Source organism: Saimiri boliviensis, chromosome 8 (assembly GCF_048565385.1).
Source record: "Saimiri boliviensis isolate mSaiBol1 chromosome 8, mSaiBol1.pri, whole genome shotgun sequence".
Lineage (NCBI taxonomy): Eukaryota > Metazoa > Chordata > Mammalia > Primates > Cebidae > Saimiri > Saimiri boliviensis.
Window position 1 is genome coordinate 95614105 of NC_133456.1, and position 13803 is coordinate 95627907.

The 13803-nt window shown below is 42.2% G+C and overlaps 1 protein-coding gene and 1 pseudogene across 1 annotated transcript in view; one reads left to right on the top strand and one right to left on the bottom strand.

Annotated features, from left to right (window-relative positions):
• The first annotated feature begins 5783 nt into the window (after positions 1-5783).
• LOC101027979 (SWI/SNF-related matrix-associated actin-dependent regulator of chromatin subfamily E member 1 pseudogene) lies at positions 5784-7173 on the top strand (annotated as a pseudogene).
• A 1176-nt stretch (positions 7174-8349) lies between these two features.
• The window catches only part of YME1L1 (YME1 like 1 ATPase), a 45937-nt gene continuing 40483 nt past the window's right edge, over positions 8350-13803 (bottom strand). The window contains exons 18-19 of the mRNA XM_003930685.3: positions 13134-13220; positions 8350-9728 (exon numbers count right to left, since the gene is read on the bottom strand). Coding sequence (XP_003930734.1) covers positions 9585-9728; positions 13134-13220 — 231 coding nt within the window. The 3' untranslated portion in view covers positions 8350-9584. The remainder of the gene's footprint in view (positions 9729-13133; positions 13221-13803) is intronic.

Consider the following 13803-nt stretch of genomic DNA (forward strand, 5'->3'; position numbering starts at 1 on the left):
CCTGTCCCCTTCAGTCCCCATAATTTGCCAGGAGGGCAATGGGAATGGACATCAATTTTAGTCCAGTGGTTTAATCATGTTTACAATAATAAAACTCTGTAAAAACTGAAGCATGAGGCTCAGGGAGCTTCCTCGTTGGTGAAAATTTCTATATGCTGAGAGAGTGGCAGCCTGGAGAGGGCATGGAAGCTTTACCTCCGTCACCCCCAGATCTTGCTGGCCTATGTATCTCTTCATCTGGTTTTTCATTTGTATCTTTATAATAAACCAGTGAGTGATCATAAGTATAGCCCTTTCCTGAGTTTTGAATCATTTTAGTACATTATTGAACATGAAGAGGAGTCACAGAAACCCCCAAATTTCTAGTCAAGTTGGGCAGTAGTACAGGTAGCCTGAAGCCAGGATTGTAGCTGGTGTGTTGTTGGATTAAGAAATTTGACCTGTGGGCTGGGGCAGCGTGGGGAGGTGACTCACGCCTATAATCCTCGCACTTTGGGAGGCCAAGGCAGGCAGGCAGATTACCTGAGATCAGGAGTTCCAGACCAGCCTGCCCAACATGGTGAAACCTTGTCTCTACTAAAAATACAAAAATTAGCCGGGTGTGGTGGCACATGCCTGTAATCCCAGCTACCCAGGAGGCTAAGGCAGAAGAATCACTGGAACCCATGAGGCAGAGGCTTCAGTGAGCCGAGATCACACCACTGACTCCAGCCTTGGCAACAGAGCAAGACTGTGTCTCAAAACAAAACAAAAAAAAAAAAAAAAGAAAAGAAAAAAGACATTTGACCTGTGGAGTCTACACTAACTCTGCGTAGTTAGTGTCAGTATCAAAGTGAAATGTAGGACACTTGGTTAGTGCTGGAACTCTGCAATTTGGTAATCTCCCCATCACAGCTTGGGCAATTGCTTTCTTCTAAGATTGAACCGAGAAGTGTATCCTCTATCCCCTGGGCCACTTGCTATAGTATTAAATCCTGTGTCCCCCCCAGAAAGCTTCCATGTAAATGAATTCTTGCTTATCCAGTCTGATATTCCATCCTAGTTGATCGAGCACCCTCTAAATCCAACTCCAGTGGTACTCGCCCTGGCTCATGCCTTTACATGTCAATGAATTCTTGCAGCTCCTTTGGTGTAGCATCTTTTTTTTTCTTTTTGAAAAAGCATCTCAGGCTTAAGAACAACTGGTTTTTAACATGCCTCATGACAACAGTGGCAAAATTTGAGGTTTTATTGCAAAATCATTTCTGCAGAGCAGAAAAGAGGAAGCAGCATGAAAGACAAGAACATTTAAGTAAAATGTGTCAACTTAAACGGAGTTCTTCAGTAACAAAAGGGGACTACAGAGAGGCCTCACCATCCATCGCCTCAGAGTCCACATGATTCGTACTTTTTGCATTGTAACCGTTTCTACTTAAATATAGGCCCTAGCCAGTAGACATCAATTTACTCAAATACAAAAACATTTCTCCACTTGATTTGATCATTTGGTAGGTTCAGAGGACAGTGTATAAAAAGAAGCATGAGATATGGGAAACAGGAAAATAAGATAATTTTTTCTTTTTCTTTTTTTTTTTTTTTGAGACAAAATCTTGCTCTCTAACCCAGGCTAGTGTGCAGTGGCATGATCTCTGCTCACTGCAACCTCTGCCTTCCGGGTTCAAGTGATTCAGCTCCCCCAACTAGCCTGGATTACAAGCACCTGCTGCCACGGCCAGCTAATTTTTGTATTTTTTGTAGAAACACGGTTTCACCATGTTGCCCAGGTTGCCTCAAACTCCTGGGCTAAATTGATCCTCCTGCTTCAGCCTCCCAAAGTGCTGAGATTACAAGCATGAGCCACTACACCTGGCCTTTTTTATGTCTTCATACCATGAAATATTCCATTTCATTTTTATTGTATTATTATTTTTTTGAGGTGGAGTCTTGCTCTCTCGCCCAGGCTAGAGTGCAGTGGCACGACCTTGGCTTCACTGCAACCTCCACCTCCCAAGTTGAACTGATTCTCCTGTCTCAGTCTCCCAAGTAGCTGGGGCTACAGGCACCTGCCACCATGCCTGGCTATTTTCTGTACCTTCAGTAGAGACGGGGTTTCACCACGTTAGCCAGACTGGTCTTGAAAACCTTACCCCAAGTGATCTGCCTGCCTTGGCCTCCCAAAGTGCTGGGATTACAAGTGTGAGCCACCATGCGTGACCTTCATTTTTATTTTTATAAATAGACACAGGGTCTCACTATGTTGCCCAGACTGGTCTCAAACTTCTGGGCTCAAGTGATCCTCATGCCTCAGCCTCCCAAGTGCTAAGATTACAGGCATAAGCCACCACATTTAACATTTTTCACTTTATAACATGAAATACTCCATTTCATTTTTTTATTTTTATAAATAGAGACAGGGTCTCATTACGTTGCCCAGACTGGCCTTGAACTCCAGGGCTCAGGTGATCCTCCTCCCTCAGCCTCCCGAAGTGCTGGGATTACAGGCGTCAGCCACCATGCCCAGCCCATTATTATTTTTTTTCTTATTTATTTGAGACGGAGTCTCACTCTGTCGCTCCGCTGGAGTGCAATGGTACAATCTCAGCTCACTGCAACCTCTACCTCCTGGGTTCAAGCAATTCTCTGCCTCAGCCTCCCGAGTAGCTGGGATCACAGGTGCCTGCCACCATGCCCAGCTAATTTTTGTATTTTTAGTACAGATGGGGTTTCACCATGTTGACCAGGCTGGTCTTGAACTCCTGACTTCATGATTTACCTGCCTTGGTCTCCCAAAGTGCTGAGATTACAGGCATGAGCCACCGCACACAGCCTCCTTATTTATCTGACTGCTAATGGTACATCTATTAAACTTAAAGACTCTATTAGGTGTCCAATAAACAAAACCCAGAAATACTACTTTCTTCCTAAGGGAACGCATGAACATGGTCACCCACTTTAATTACATAGTCCCTATTATATAATCAATAGTCAATGGAACCTGTGGGCTTTTTTGTTGTTGTCAAGACAGAGTCTCACTCAGTCACCCAGGCTGGAGTGTAGTGGCACAATCTTGGCTCACTGCAGCCTCCGCCTGCTGGATTCAAATACTTCTCATGCCTCAGCCTCCTGAGTAGTTGGGACTACAGACACACACCACCACACCCAGCTAATTTTTGTATTTTCAGTAGGGATGGGCTTTCACCAGGTTGGCCAAGCTGGTCTTGAACTCCCGACCTCATGTGATCTGCCTGCGGCCTCCTGCAGTGCTGGGATTACAGGTGTTAGCCACCGTGTCCAGGCAACCTGTGGGTTTTAATTGTACAAACTTGGTACGTAAAGTATTTGACATGGATGTCAAATTAATGATTCATCACCGGAAGTCTTTAAATATCATGAGTCCCATGTAACTGCTTCTCCATCTGCCCCACTCTCTGTAAGTGCACCAACATATTTTTCTAGTCTTACAATCAAGTCTTAAGTCTTTCAGCATTAAGATACAGGTATATAAAAGACTGCTGTAACTCTAGTCCTGTGAAGCTGAATTTTAAGGGACTTTCATTAATAATGAACTTACACAATATTTATCATTTAGAATCTAAATGGCAACTGGCTGATCAAAGACAGAGTACATCTTGTGTGAAATCAATCTAAAACACCTTAAATAATTTCACATGCTAGAAATTTTAAATTTCTTTACATACATTTGATAGACCCTTCTAAGTGACAGATAGTATGTTATACTGGCTCATAATCCTATCCAGTATTGTTTTCCCTTCTTAAAGAAATCAGTTTCCAAGAATACATTCCATTGGCCTTTTTACTGTGATATTCATTAGGATACTTTTTGAGATGAAAAAGTCATATAATACTCCTATTCCCTATAGCATTATATTAACCTTCCTTGGAAAGTCTGTTTCATCTGTTCCAGTGCTCTGCCTTACGGTGAGGGAAATACCTACTAAAAGGTATTAGGTGTCCACCTTTACAGTATTCCATTTAGTTTTAGAGATGCAAAGGTGTTCAAATAAGCTTCCCAGAATTCATCAGATGTGAAAAGGCAGACATCAAAACAACGGAGAACAGCTTGCTACAAAAGTATAAATTGAATGCTACAGAGAAACAGAGGAAGTAGCTGGAAATTCATCCTGAACAGAAAAGAGCTGGCAGGAAAGATAAAGCAGCATCAGCAGATGAGAGAAATATGGAGAGAAACTAAAAGAACCAAGAATATAACCTCACAGTTAACTAATATGAGGACAGCAAAGAGGAACCTCACAAGGTCATTCCTGAATTTTAGTATAATCATTTAAGAATGCTTTCAACAAGATAAAAGGGGAAATAACAGCTCTAATCAACTGAAGTCTAGAAAGGGTTTACTTGTGTCCCTATTCATGTATTTTTTGAGACAGGGTCTCACTCTGTTGCCCAGGCTAGAGTGATGTGGTGTGCCACTCCTTACTGCAGACTTGACCTCCTAAGCTCAATCTATCCTCCCACCTGAGCCTCCTGAGTAGCTGAGACTATAGGCACACACTACCACGCCCAGCTAAGATTTTATTTTGTAGAGACTGGGCCTCACTATATTACCAAGGTTGATCTTAAACCTGTAGGCTCAAGTGATCCTCCTAACCCACCTCAGCCTCTGAAAAGTGCAGTGAGCCACTGCACCCAGCCCCTATTATTAATTTAGCAATAGTGTAGATAATTCTTCTAAATCCCTGGATTAGTTCCTCCAGTACTAACAGTGTTAATTTTGATAATGATTATGGACAAATAGTATGACTAAATAGCCTAGCACTAGTGCATAAAAACTAAGCCATATTACATGACCAAAAATCATACTGAAAAAGAAATACCAAGACAACAGATGCTTTGTTAAACATAGTAAGTTTGGCTGAGAACAGAGGCTCATATCTATAATCCCAGCACTTTGGGAGGTTGCGGCAGGAGGATCACTTGAGGCTAGGAGTTCAAGACCAATTTGGCCAACATGGTGAAACCCTGTCTCTACTAAAAACAAAACAACAACAAAAAAACAAAACCTAGCTGGTGTGGCGGCACATGCCTATAATTCCAGCTACTCAGGAAGCTGGCAATCACTTGAACCTGGGAGGTGGAGGTTGCAGTGAGCCAAGATCACACCTCTGCACTCCAGCCTGGGTAACAGAGTCAGACTCTGTCTCAAAAAAAAAAAAAAAAAAAAAAAAAGTAGGCCAGACGTACTAGCTCACGCTTATAATCCCAGCACTTTCGGAGGCCAAGGTGGGCCGATCACCTGAGGTCAGGAGTTCAAGACCAGCCTGGCTAACATGGTGAAACCTTGTTTCTACTAAAAATACTAAAGTGGCTGGGAGCGGTGGCTCACGCCTGTAATCCCAGCACTTTGGGAGGCAGAGGCAGGTGGATCACGAGGTCAAGAGATCGAGACCATCCTGGTCAACATGGTGAAACCCCGTCTCTACTAAAAATATGAAAAATTAGCTGGGCATGGTGGCGCGTGCCTGTAATCTCAGCTACTCAGGAGGCTGAGGCAGGAGAATTGCCTATACCCAGGAGGCAGAGGTTGCGGTGAGCCAAGATCACGCCATTGCACTCCAGCCTGGGTAACAAAAGCGAAACTCCATCTCAAAAAAAAAAAAAAAAAAAATACACGTGCTGGCATGCACCTGTAATCCCAGCTACTTGGGAGGCAGGAGAATCGCTTGAACCTGGGAGGCAGAGGTAGCCGTGAGCTGAGATCACGTCACTGCACTCCAGCTTGGGAAACACAGAGCAAAACTCTGTCTCAAAAAAAGTGAATAGAGAAAGGGAAGCGAAGCTGGAGCTGCGGGCGCTTTTTCTGCTCGCGGTGTCTCAGATTCATTCTTAAGGAACTGAGAACTTAATCTTCCAAAATGTCAAAAAGACCATCTTATGCCCCACCTCCCACCCCAGCTCCTGCAACACAAATGCCCAGCACACCAGGGTATGTGGGATACAATCCACACAGTCATCTCGCCTACAACTACAGGCTGGGAGGGAACCGGGGCACCAACAGCTGGGTCACGGCATCCTCTGGTATTACGATTCCAAAACCTCCAAAGCCACCAGACAAGCCGCCGATGGCCTACATGAGGTACAGCAGAAAGGTCTGGGACCAAGTAAAGGCTTCCAACCCTGACCTAAAGTTGTGGGAGATTGGCAAGATTATTGGTGGCATGTGGCGAGATCTCACTGATGGAAGAAAAACAAGAATATTTAAACGAATATGAAGCAGAAAAGATAGAGTACAATGAATCTATGAAGGCCTATCATAATTTCCCCGCGTACCTTGCTTACATAAATGCAAAAAGTTGTGCAGAAGCTGCTTTAGAGGAAGAAAGTCGACAGAGACAGTCTCGCATGGAGAAAGGAGAACCGTACATGAGCATTCAGCCTGCTGAAGATCCAGATGATTATGATGACGGCTTTTCAATGAAGCATACAGCCACTGTCCATTTCCAGAGAAACCATCGCCTCATCAGTGAAATCCTTAGTGAGAGTGTGGTGCCAGACGTTCGGTCACTTGTCACAACAGCTAGAATGCAGGTCCTCAAATGACAGGTCCAGTCCTTAATGGTTCATCAGCAAAAACTAGAAGCTGAACTTCTTCAGGAACGACACCAGGAGAAGAGGAGGAAAGTCCTGGAAAGCACAGATTCATTTAACGATGAACTTAAAAGGTTGTGTTGTCTGAAAGTAGAAGTGGATATGGAGAAAACTGCAGCTGAGATTGCACGGGCAGAGGAACAGGCCCGCGAAAGGCAGGAGGAAAGGGAGAAGGAGGCAGCAGAGCAAGCTGAACGCAGTCAGAGCAGCATCGTTCCTGAGGAAGAACAAGCAGCCAACAAAGGCAAGGAGAAGAAGGATGGCGAGAACATTCCAATGGAGACAGAGGAGACACACCTTGAAGAAACAACAGAGAGCCAACAGAACGGTGAAGAAGGCACGTCTACTCCTGAGGACAAGGAGAGTGGGCAGGAGGGGGTCGACAGTATGGCGGAGGAAGGAACCAGTGATAGCCAACACTGGCCAGGAGAGCAACAGTGCAACAGTGGAGGAGCCCCCAACAGATCCCATACCAGAAGATGAGAAAAAAAGAATAAATGTTGCCTTATGTGTTCTAAATACTTTTTTAAATGAAAAAAATGTTTTTTGGTTTTAAAAAAGAAAAAAAAAGTGAATAAACTTAATTTAAAGGTGATATATATTCACACACATACCAAACACATGATTATTGTTATGGAGATTACAGAAATATTTTTGATTTTGGAAAATCATTGAATGGAATTATATCAACAAAAAAGTTCAAAGAAAAATCTGTTAATATATGTAACTACTGGGTGGGTATGGTGGCTCACGCCTGTAATCCCAGCATTTTGGGAGGCCAAGGTGGGCAGATCATGAGGTCAAGAGATCAAGACCATCCTGGCCAACATGGTGAAACCCCGTCTCTACTAAAAATACAAAAATAAGCTGGGATGGTGGCACGTACCTGTAGTCCCAGCTACTCGGAAAGCTGAGGCAGAAGAATCACTTGGACCCGAGAGGTGGAGGGTACAGTGAGCCGAGATCGCACCACTGCATTCCAGCCTGCCGACAGAGTGAGAATCCATCTCAAAAAAAAAAAAAAAAAAAGAAAAAAAGAAAAAAAAATATACACACACACACACACACACACATATATAAAACTATTTTTAACTCATGGAATGTAATCAGAAGGTAGTATCATCTTTATCATATAAATATTCACATGTTCTGCTGCTGCAGGCTTAAAACATGATTCTCAAATAATTTTAAAAAATTAAGTCAGATAAGACTTTATCAGTATCGTATATGTACATACAGAGAGGGAGACAGAACAGGTTTGGGCAATAAAAAATGGGCAAAATGAAAACAATTGGTAAATCTGGATAAAGGGTATATGAGAGTTCCATGTATTATGCTGGCAACATTCTGTCAGTTTGAAATTACATTAAGATTTAAGATTATCCCCAAAAGGTCAAGAATATAATGAAAACAAACTTCCTGTAACAATATCCATCTTCTTCAATGAAGACCATATACAGCTTAAGTTATTAGGAAATTGTAGATCATTTTAATAAAGTCAACATCAAGAATATAATCTGGTTGTAAAACCAATACAATGTGCTCTAAAATAATTTTTCTATTGAGTTAAATATTCATCTGTAAATCCTGTAACAAAATGTTCATATTCACAAAATCTGAATGAAAAGTAAACACAACTTGGCATTTCCAACCCAGGGTAACAGAAAGTTCACTTTGGAGGGGACTAAGATTTTTGTTTAATTTTGCTTTTGAAACCAAGCATAATTATAGCCAAAATGAGGGACATTATTCAGAATGAGATTATTTATTTAACAAAATACTGCTTCTCTGAAATACAATTAACTAGGGAGAGTGACAGTAATGCTGAAAAAAAGAGAACACGAAAATGCACATTGCATTTCTGAAAGGTTATAATCATTTGAGACAGAGTCTCACTCTTGCCCAGGCTGGAATGCAGTGGCTCTTGTGATCTTGGCTGACTGCAACCTCCACCTCCCAGGTTCAAGCAGTTCTCGTGCCTCAGCCTCTCAAGTAGCTGGGATCTCAGGTGTGCAACACCACATCTGGCTTTTTCTTGTATTTAATTTTTACTTATTTTTATTTTTCTTTTGGAGACAGAGTCTCACTCTGTTGCCCAGGCTGGAGTGCAGTGGCACAATCTCGGCTCTCTGCAACCTCCACCTCCCGGGCTCAAGCAATTCTCCTGCCTCAGCCCCCACAGTAGCTGGGATAATAGGCACCTGCCACACGCCCAGCTAATTTTTGTATTTTTAGTAGAGACAGGGTTATACCATGTTGGCCAGGCTAGTCTCAGACTCTCAACCTCAGGTGATTTGCCTGCCTTGGCCTCCCAAAGTGTTGGGATTACAGGCATGAACCACCATGCTGAGCCCAATTTTTTTGTATTTTAGTAGAGACAGGGTTTCACCATGTTGGCAGGGCTGGTCTTGAACTCCTGGCCTCAAGCGATCCACCCGCCTCAGCCTCCCAAAGTGCTGGGATTACAGGCGTGAGCCACTGCACCATGCCAAAAGGTTACATGCCCGGCTCTGTTTCCGAGACTGCTTTTGATCCCAACTGTATGTTTACAATTCTCTACATTTATTTAGATTTAAAAAACATTTATGGTCAATATGGATCATAATTACTGCATCTTAATTAAGTTTCCACTGATGACTATAGAAGGCTAAAGGCACAATTTTATCCCATCTAGTAGAGTAACCAACCATAACATCATTAGTTACTTTAATAACTAATTGACATTCCTCAAACGACTGTTTTCAATCCTGATAGTTCTTTATTTTTTTTAAAATATATTTGCCATTGGATGCTTATTTGCAATAGGTGTCATAATGAGAATAACCAAAACTGAATAAATGTGACAAATGATTGACAAAGCATTTCACACCCTTCAATTACACCACGTCAAGAATGAGGGGAAAGTGTTGCAAAGGTAGACTACTGCAATGCTACTTATATTCTTGCAATAAAACCTGCAAGCACCCATATCAAGAGAGTTATCATCTCACTTCCAACTTTTTCCCCTCAAGAACAATTTGAATCTCTTTGGCATCCAAAGTCTCATAGGTCAATAAAGCTTCTGCGAGATTCTTATGCTCCTTTGCATGAGTTTTCAAGATATGTTTTGCTCGTTCATATGAGTCCTGAAATAGAAAAGGACATATATAAGCAGCAGCAAATGTAGACAGGCAAAAACAGTCACTGGGAAAAGAAAAACCTTATGTACCCTAAAAAATATGAAATCTGTTTATATTTATAAAATCATAAGAATCTTAATTCTACAGTAGAGATAATTTGTGCATTATAACATAAATTTGTGCGTTATAACATAAATAGTAAGGAAAAGAGAATAAACATCTGAGAAAGCAGAGACCACCTCTTCTATACACTCTCTGAATCTTTCCATCATACAAACTTTCCATAACCTTAACTACTCTAAAGCATTCCTCTACCACCTTGACTTAATCAAACCTAGGCTCTCTCCTGCAGAAAATGCACTCCCTAAGCCCTCTCAAGTGCTATTTGTTCATGTTTACCCTAGATACTTCACAGTAAAGATGTGAGCTATTTACTGATATCCAAAGACATACTGATTCCAGTATCTTGGTATTTCCACTTTCAGACCATACTAACCCACCCTCTTCTATAAAGCACTATTCCTATTCTGTTGAAGTTCAGACCATTTGACTATGGAGCTATCCAAACCTCTTTATTGTGCCATCTAAAAAAAACATTCCTCAGCCTCTTGGCACTCAGCTCAATCTCTCTCTTTTTTTCAGTCTCACTCTGTTGCTCAGGCTGGAGTGAAGTGAGGCAATCCCAGCTCACTACAGCCTCAACTTCCCCAGGCTAAGGTGATCCTCTCACCTCAGCCTCCTAAGTAGCTGGGACTACAGGCATACATCACCATGCCCAGCTAATTTTTCTACTTTTTGTAGAAATGGTGTTTTGTCATGTTGCCCAGCCTGGTCAGTCTTACTCTTAAAACTTAATTTGCTGGGTGTAGTGGCTCAAAAATGTAATATCAACACTTTGGGATGCCAAAGTAGTGGACTGTTTGAGCCCAGGATTTCGAGACCGGCCTGGGTAACACAGTCAAACACTCTCTACAAAAAAATACAAAAATCAGTTAGACATGGTGGCATATGCCTATAGTCCCAGCTACTTGGGAGGATCACTTGAGCCTGGGAGATGGAGGCTGCAATGAACGGAGATCGCAGTACTGCACTCCAGCCTAAGTGACAAAGAAAGGGTCTGTCTCAAAAAAAAAAAAAAAAAAAAAGACCTGCCTTAATGAATGGGTAACTGCAACATTCAAATACAAATGCAATACATAACCAATTTCTCCACTAAGTCACCACATCTATTTCCAACTAAGATGTCTTAAATTCGACATATATAAAGCAAAATCGGTCCAAGTGTAGTGGCTCACACCTATAATCCCAGCACTTTGGAAGGCCAAGGCGGGTGGGTAGCCTGATGTCAGGAGTTCGAGATCAGCCTGGCTAACATAGTGAAACTCCATCTCTACTAAAAATGCAAAAAAGTAGTTGTGCGTGGTGATGGGCACCTATAATCCCAGCTACTCAGGAGACTGAGGCAGGAGAATCACTTGAACGCAGGAGGTGGAGGTCACAGTGAGCCGAGATCATGCCACTGCACTCCAGCCTAGGCAACAGAGCGAGACTCTGTCTCGACAAAACAAAACAAAAAACTGAAATCGTGGAGCTAGGCACAGTACTTTGTGCCTGTAGCCCCAGCTACTTGGGAGACTGAGACAGGAAGATCACTTGAGCCCAGGAGTTCAAGTTAAGCCTGGGCAACATCATGAGTCCCATCCCTTTAAAAGTAGAAAACCCACAAAACAACCACCAAAAAAAAACCTACTAAACTTATTTCTTCAGTGAACAAACAATTATACGTTACATGAGCCAGGAATCTAGAAAACAGCTTTAACTATGCTCACTGCCCATATCCAAAGACATACTGATTCCACTAACTCAGTATTTCCTGAACCCACCCAAATTTCTCCATTTCCACTTTCACCAATCTAATCCCAGCATCTATTACACCATGCCTGGTTTACCATAGTACCTTGTAACTGATCCCACTGAATTTACCGTTACATATTTCTCTACATTGTTCTATAAAGGACACTGTAGCAAAAGGGAATTTCATTTATACTGTATTATCAGTACATGTACACTGCTGGGAACAAAGCAAATAACCAATATTTGTTGGCTGAGTGCAGTGGCTCAGGTCCGTAATCCCAACACTTTGAGAGGCCAAGACAGAAGGATTGCTTGAGGAATTTGAGACCACCCTGGGCAAAACAGCAAAACCTCATCTCTAGTAAATCTTTTCTAAAACTTTTTTTTTTTTTTTTTTTTTTTTTGAGACGGAGTTTCGCTCTTGTTACCCAGGCTGGAGTGCAATGGTGCGATCTCGGCTCACCGCAACCTCCGCCTCCTGGGTTCAGGCAATTCTCCTGCCTCAGCCTCCTGAGTAGCTTGGATTACAGGCATGTGCCACCATGCCCAGCTACTTTTTTGTATTTTTAGTAGAGACGGGGTTTCACCATGTTGACCAGGATGGTCTCGATCTCTTGACCTCGTGATCCACCCGCCTCGGCCTCCCAAAGTGCTGGGATTACAGGCTTGAGCCACCGCGCCCGGCCTCTAAAACTTTTAAAAAGTATTATTTGTTGGCTGGACGTGGTGGCTCATGCCTGTAATCCTAGCACTTTGGTAGGCGGAGGTGGGTGGATCACTTGAGGTCAGGAGTTCAAGACCAGCCTGGCCAGCATGGTGAAACCCCATCTCTACTAAAAATACAAAATTAGGCATGGTGGCATGCACCTGTAATCCCGGCTACTCAAAAGGCTGAGGCAGGAGAATCACTTGAACCCAGCAGAAGGAGGTTGTGCAAGCCGAGATCATACGCCACTGTACTCCAGCCTGGGCAACAGAGCAAGACTCCATATAAAAAAAAAACAAATTATTTGTTGAATAGATGTCAAGAGTGAGAAAACAAGACTGAATAAACAATACTCTTCCCATTCTATTACATGTATACAAAATGTTATATATATAGTTGTTATTTCAACAGCTTACAGAGTACAAGTAGTTTTTGGTCACATGGATGAACTGTATAGTGATAATGTCTAGGAATCTGGTGTACCCACACCCATGTAGTACACTGTACCTCATATGTAGTTATTTTATCCCTCACCCTGAGGACTGAATTTTTACAACCACACAATATATATATATAAAACTGTTCTTAGGCCACGTCTAGGAGAAAATAAGTACCATTTTATGAACAGAGAGAAGGTGCCTTAATAACATTTAAATCATAGCTAAAATGGTGCACCTATTATCTTTATTTTTTAATGTTTTCCCCAGGCACCATGGTCACTATTATCTTTATTTTCTAAAATGATGTTTCTAGTGAACAGAGGCCCTTCAGTTGTTATTTTTTAAGAACCTAACTATTTAAGCACATGGCTCCTAAGAAAATAAATAAGCACAGAAAAATATTATCGTTACCCTTAGAAGGATTCTTATTTCTTGTTCAATGGCAGATTGAGTTTCTGGACTTAGTTTCCCTGTATCACTGTAGGTCATAACTCCAAGCTAAAACCAAAAGGAAGAAAGTAATTGAACAGAAAACCCCCAAACAACAACAAATTTAAAAGACAAAGTACTATCCTATATATAAGGAAGCAAATATATGGGAGACAAGAAAAACTGCATTTAAGGCCAGGAGCAGTGGCTGACACCTGTAATCCTAGCACTTTGGGAGGTGGAAGCAGGTGAATCACCTGAGGTCAGGAGTTCAAGACCAGCCTGGCCAACATGGTGAAACCCCATCTCTTCTAAAAATACGAAAACTGGCTGGGAATGGTGGTGTGTGCCTGTAATCGCAGCTACTCAGGAGGCTGAGGCAGGAGAATCACTTGAACCCAGGAGGCAGTGACTGCAGTAAGCTAAGACTGTGCCCCTGCACTGCAGCCTGGGCGACAGAGCAAGACTCCATCTCAAAAACAAACAAACAAACAAACAAACAAACAAACAAACAGTGTTTGAGGGATAAGAAACTTTCACATTCTTCTCAAAGTATAAAGACTAATATTTAGCCAGGTGTGGTGGCAGATGCCTGTAATTCCCAGCTAATTGGGAAGCTGAGGCAGGAGAATCACTTAAACCGGGGAGGCAG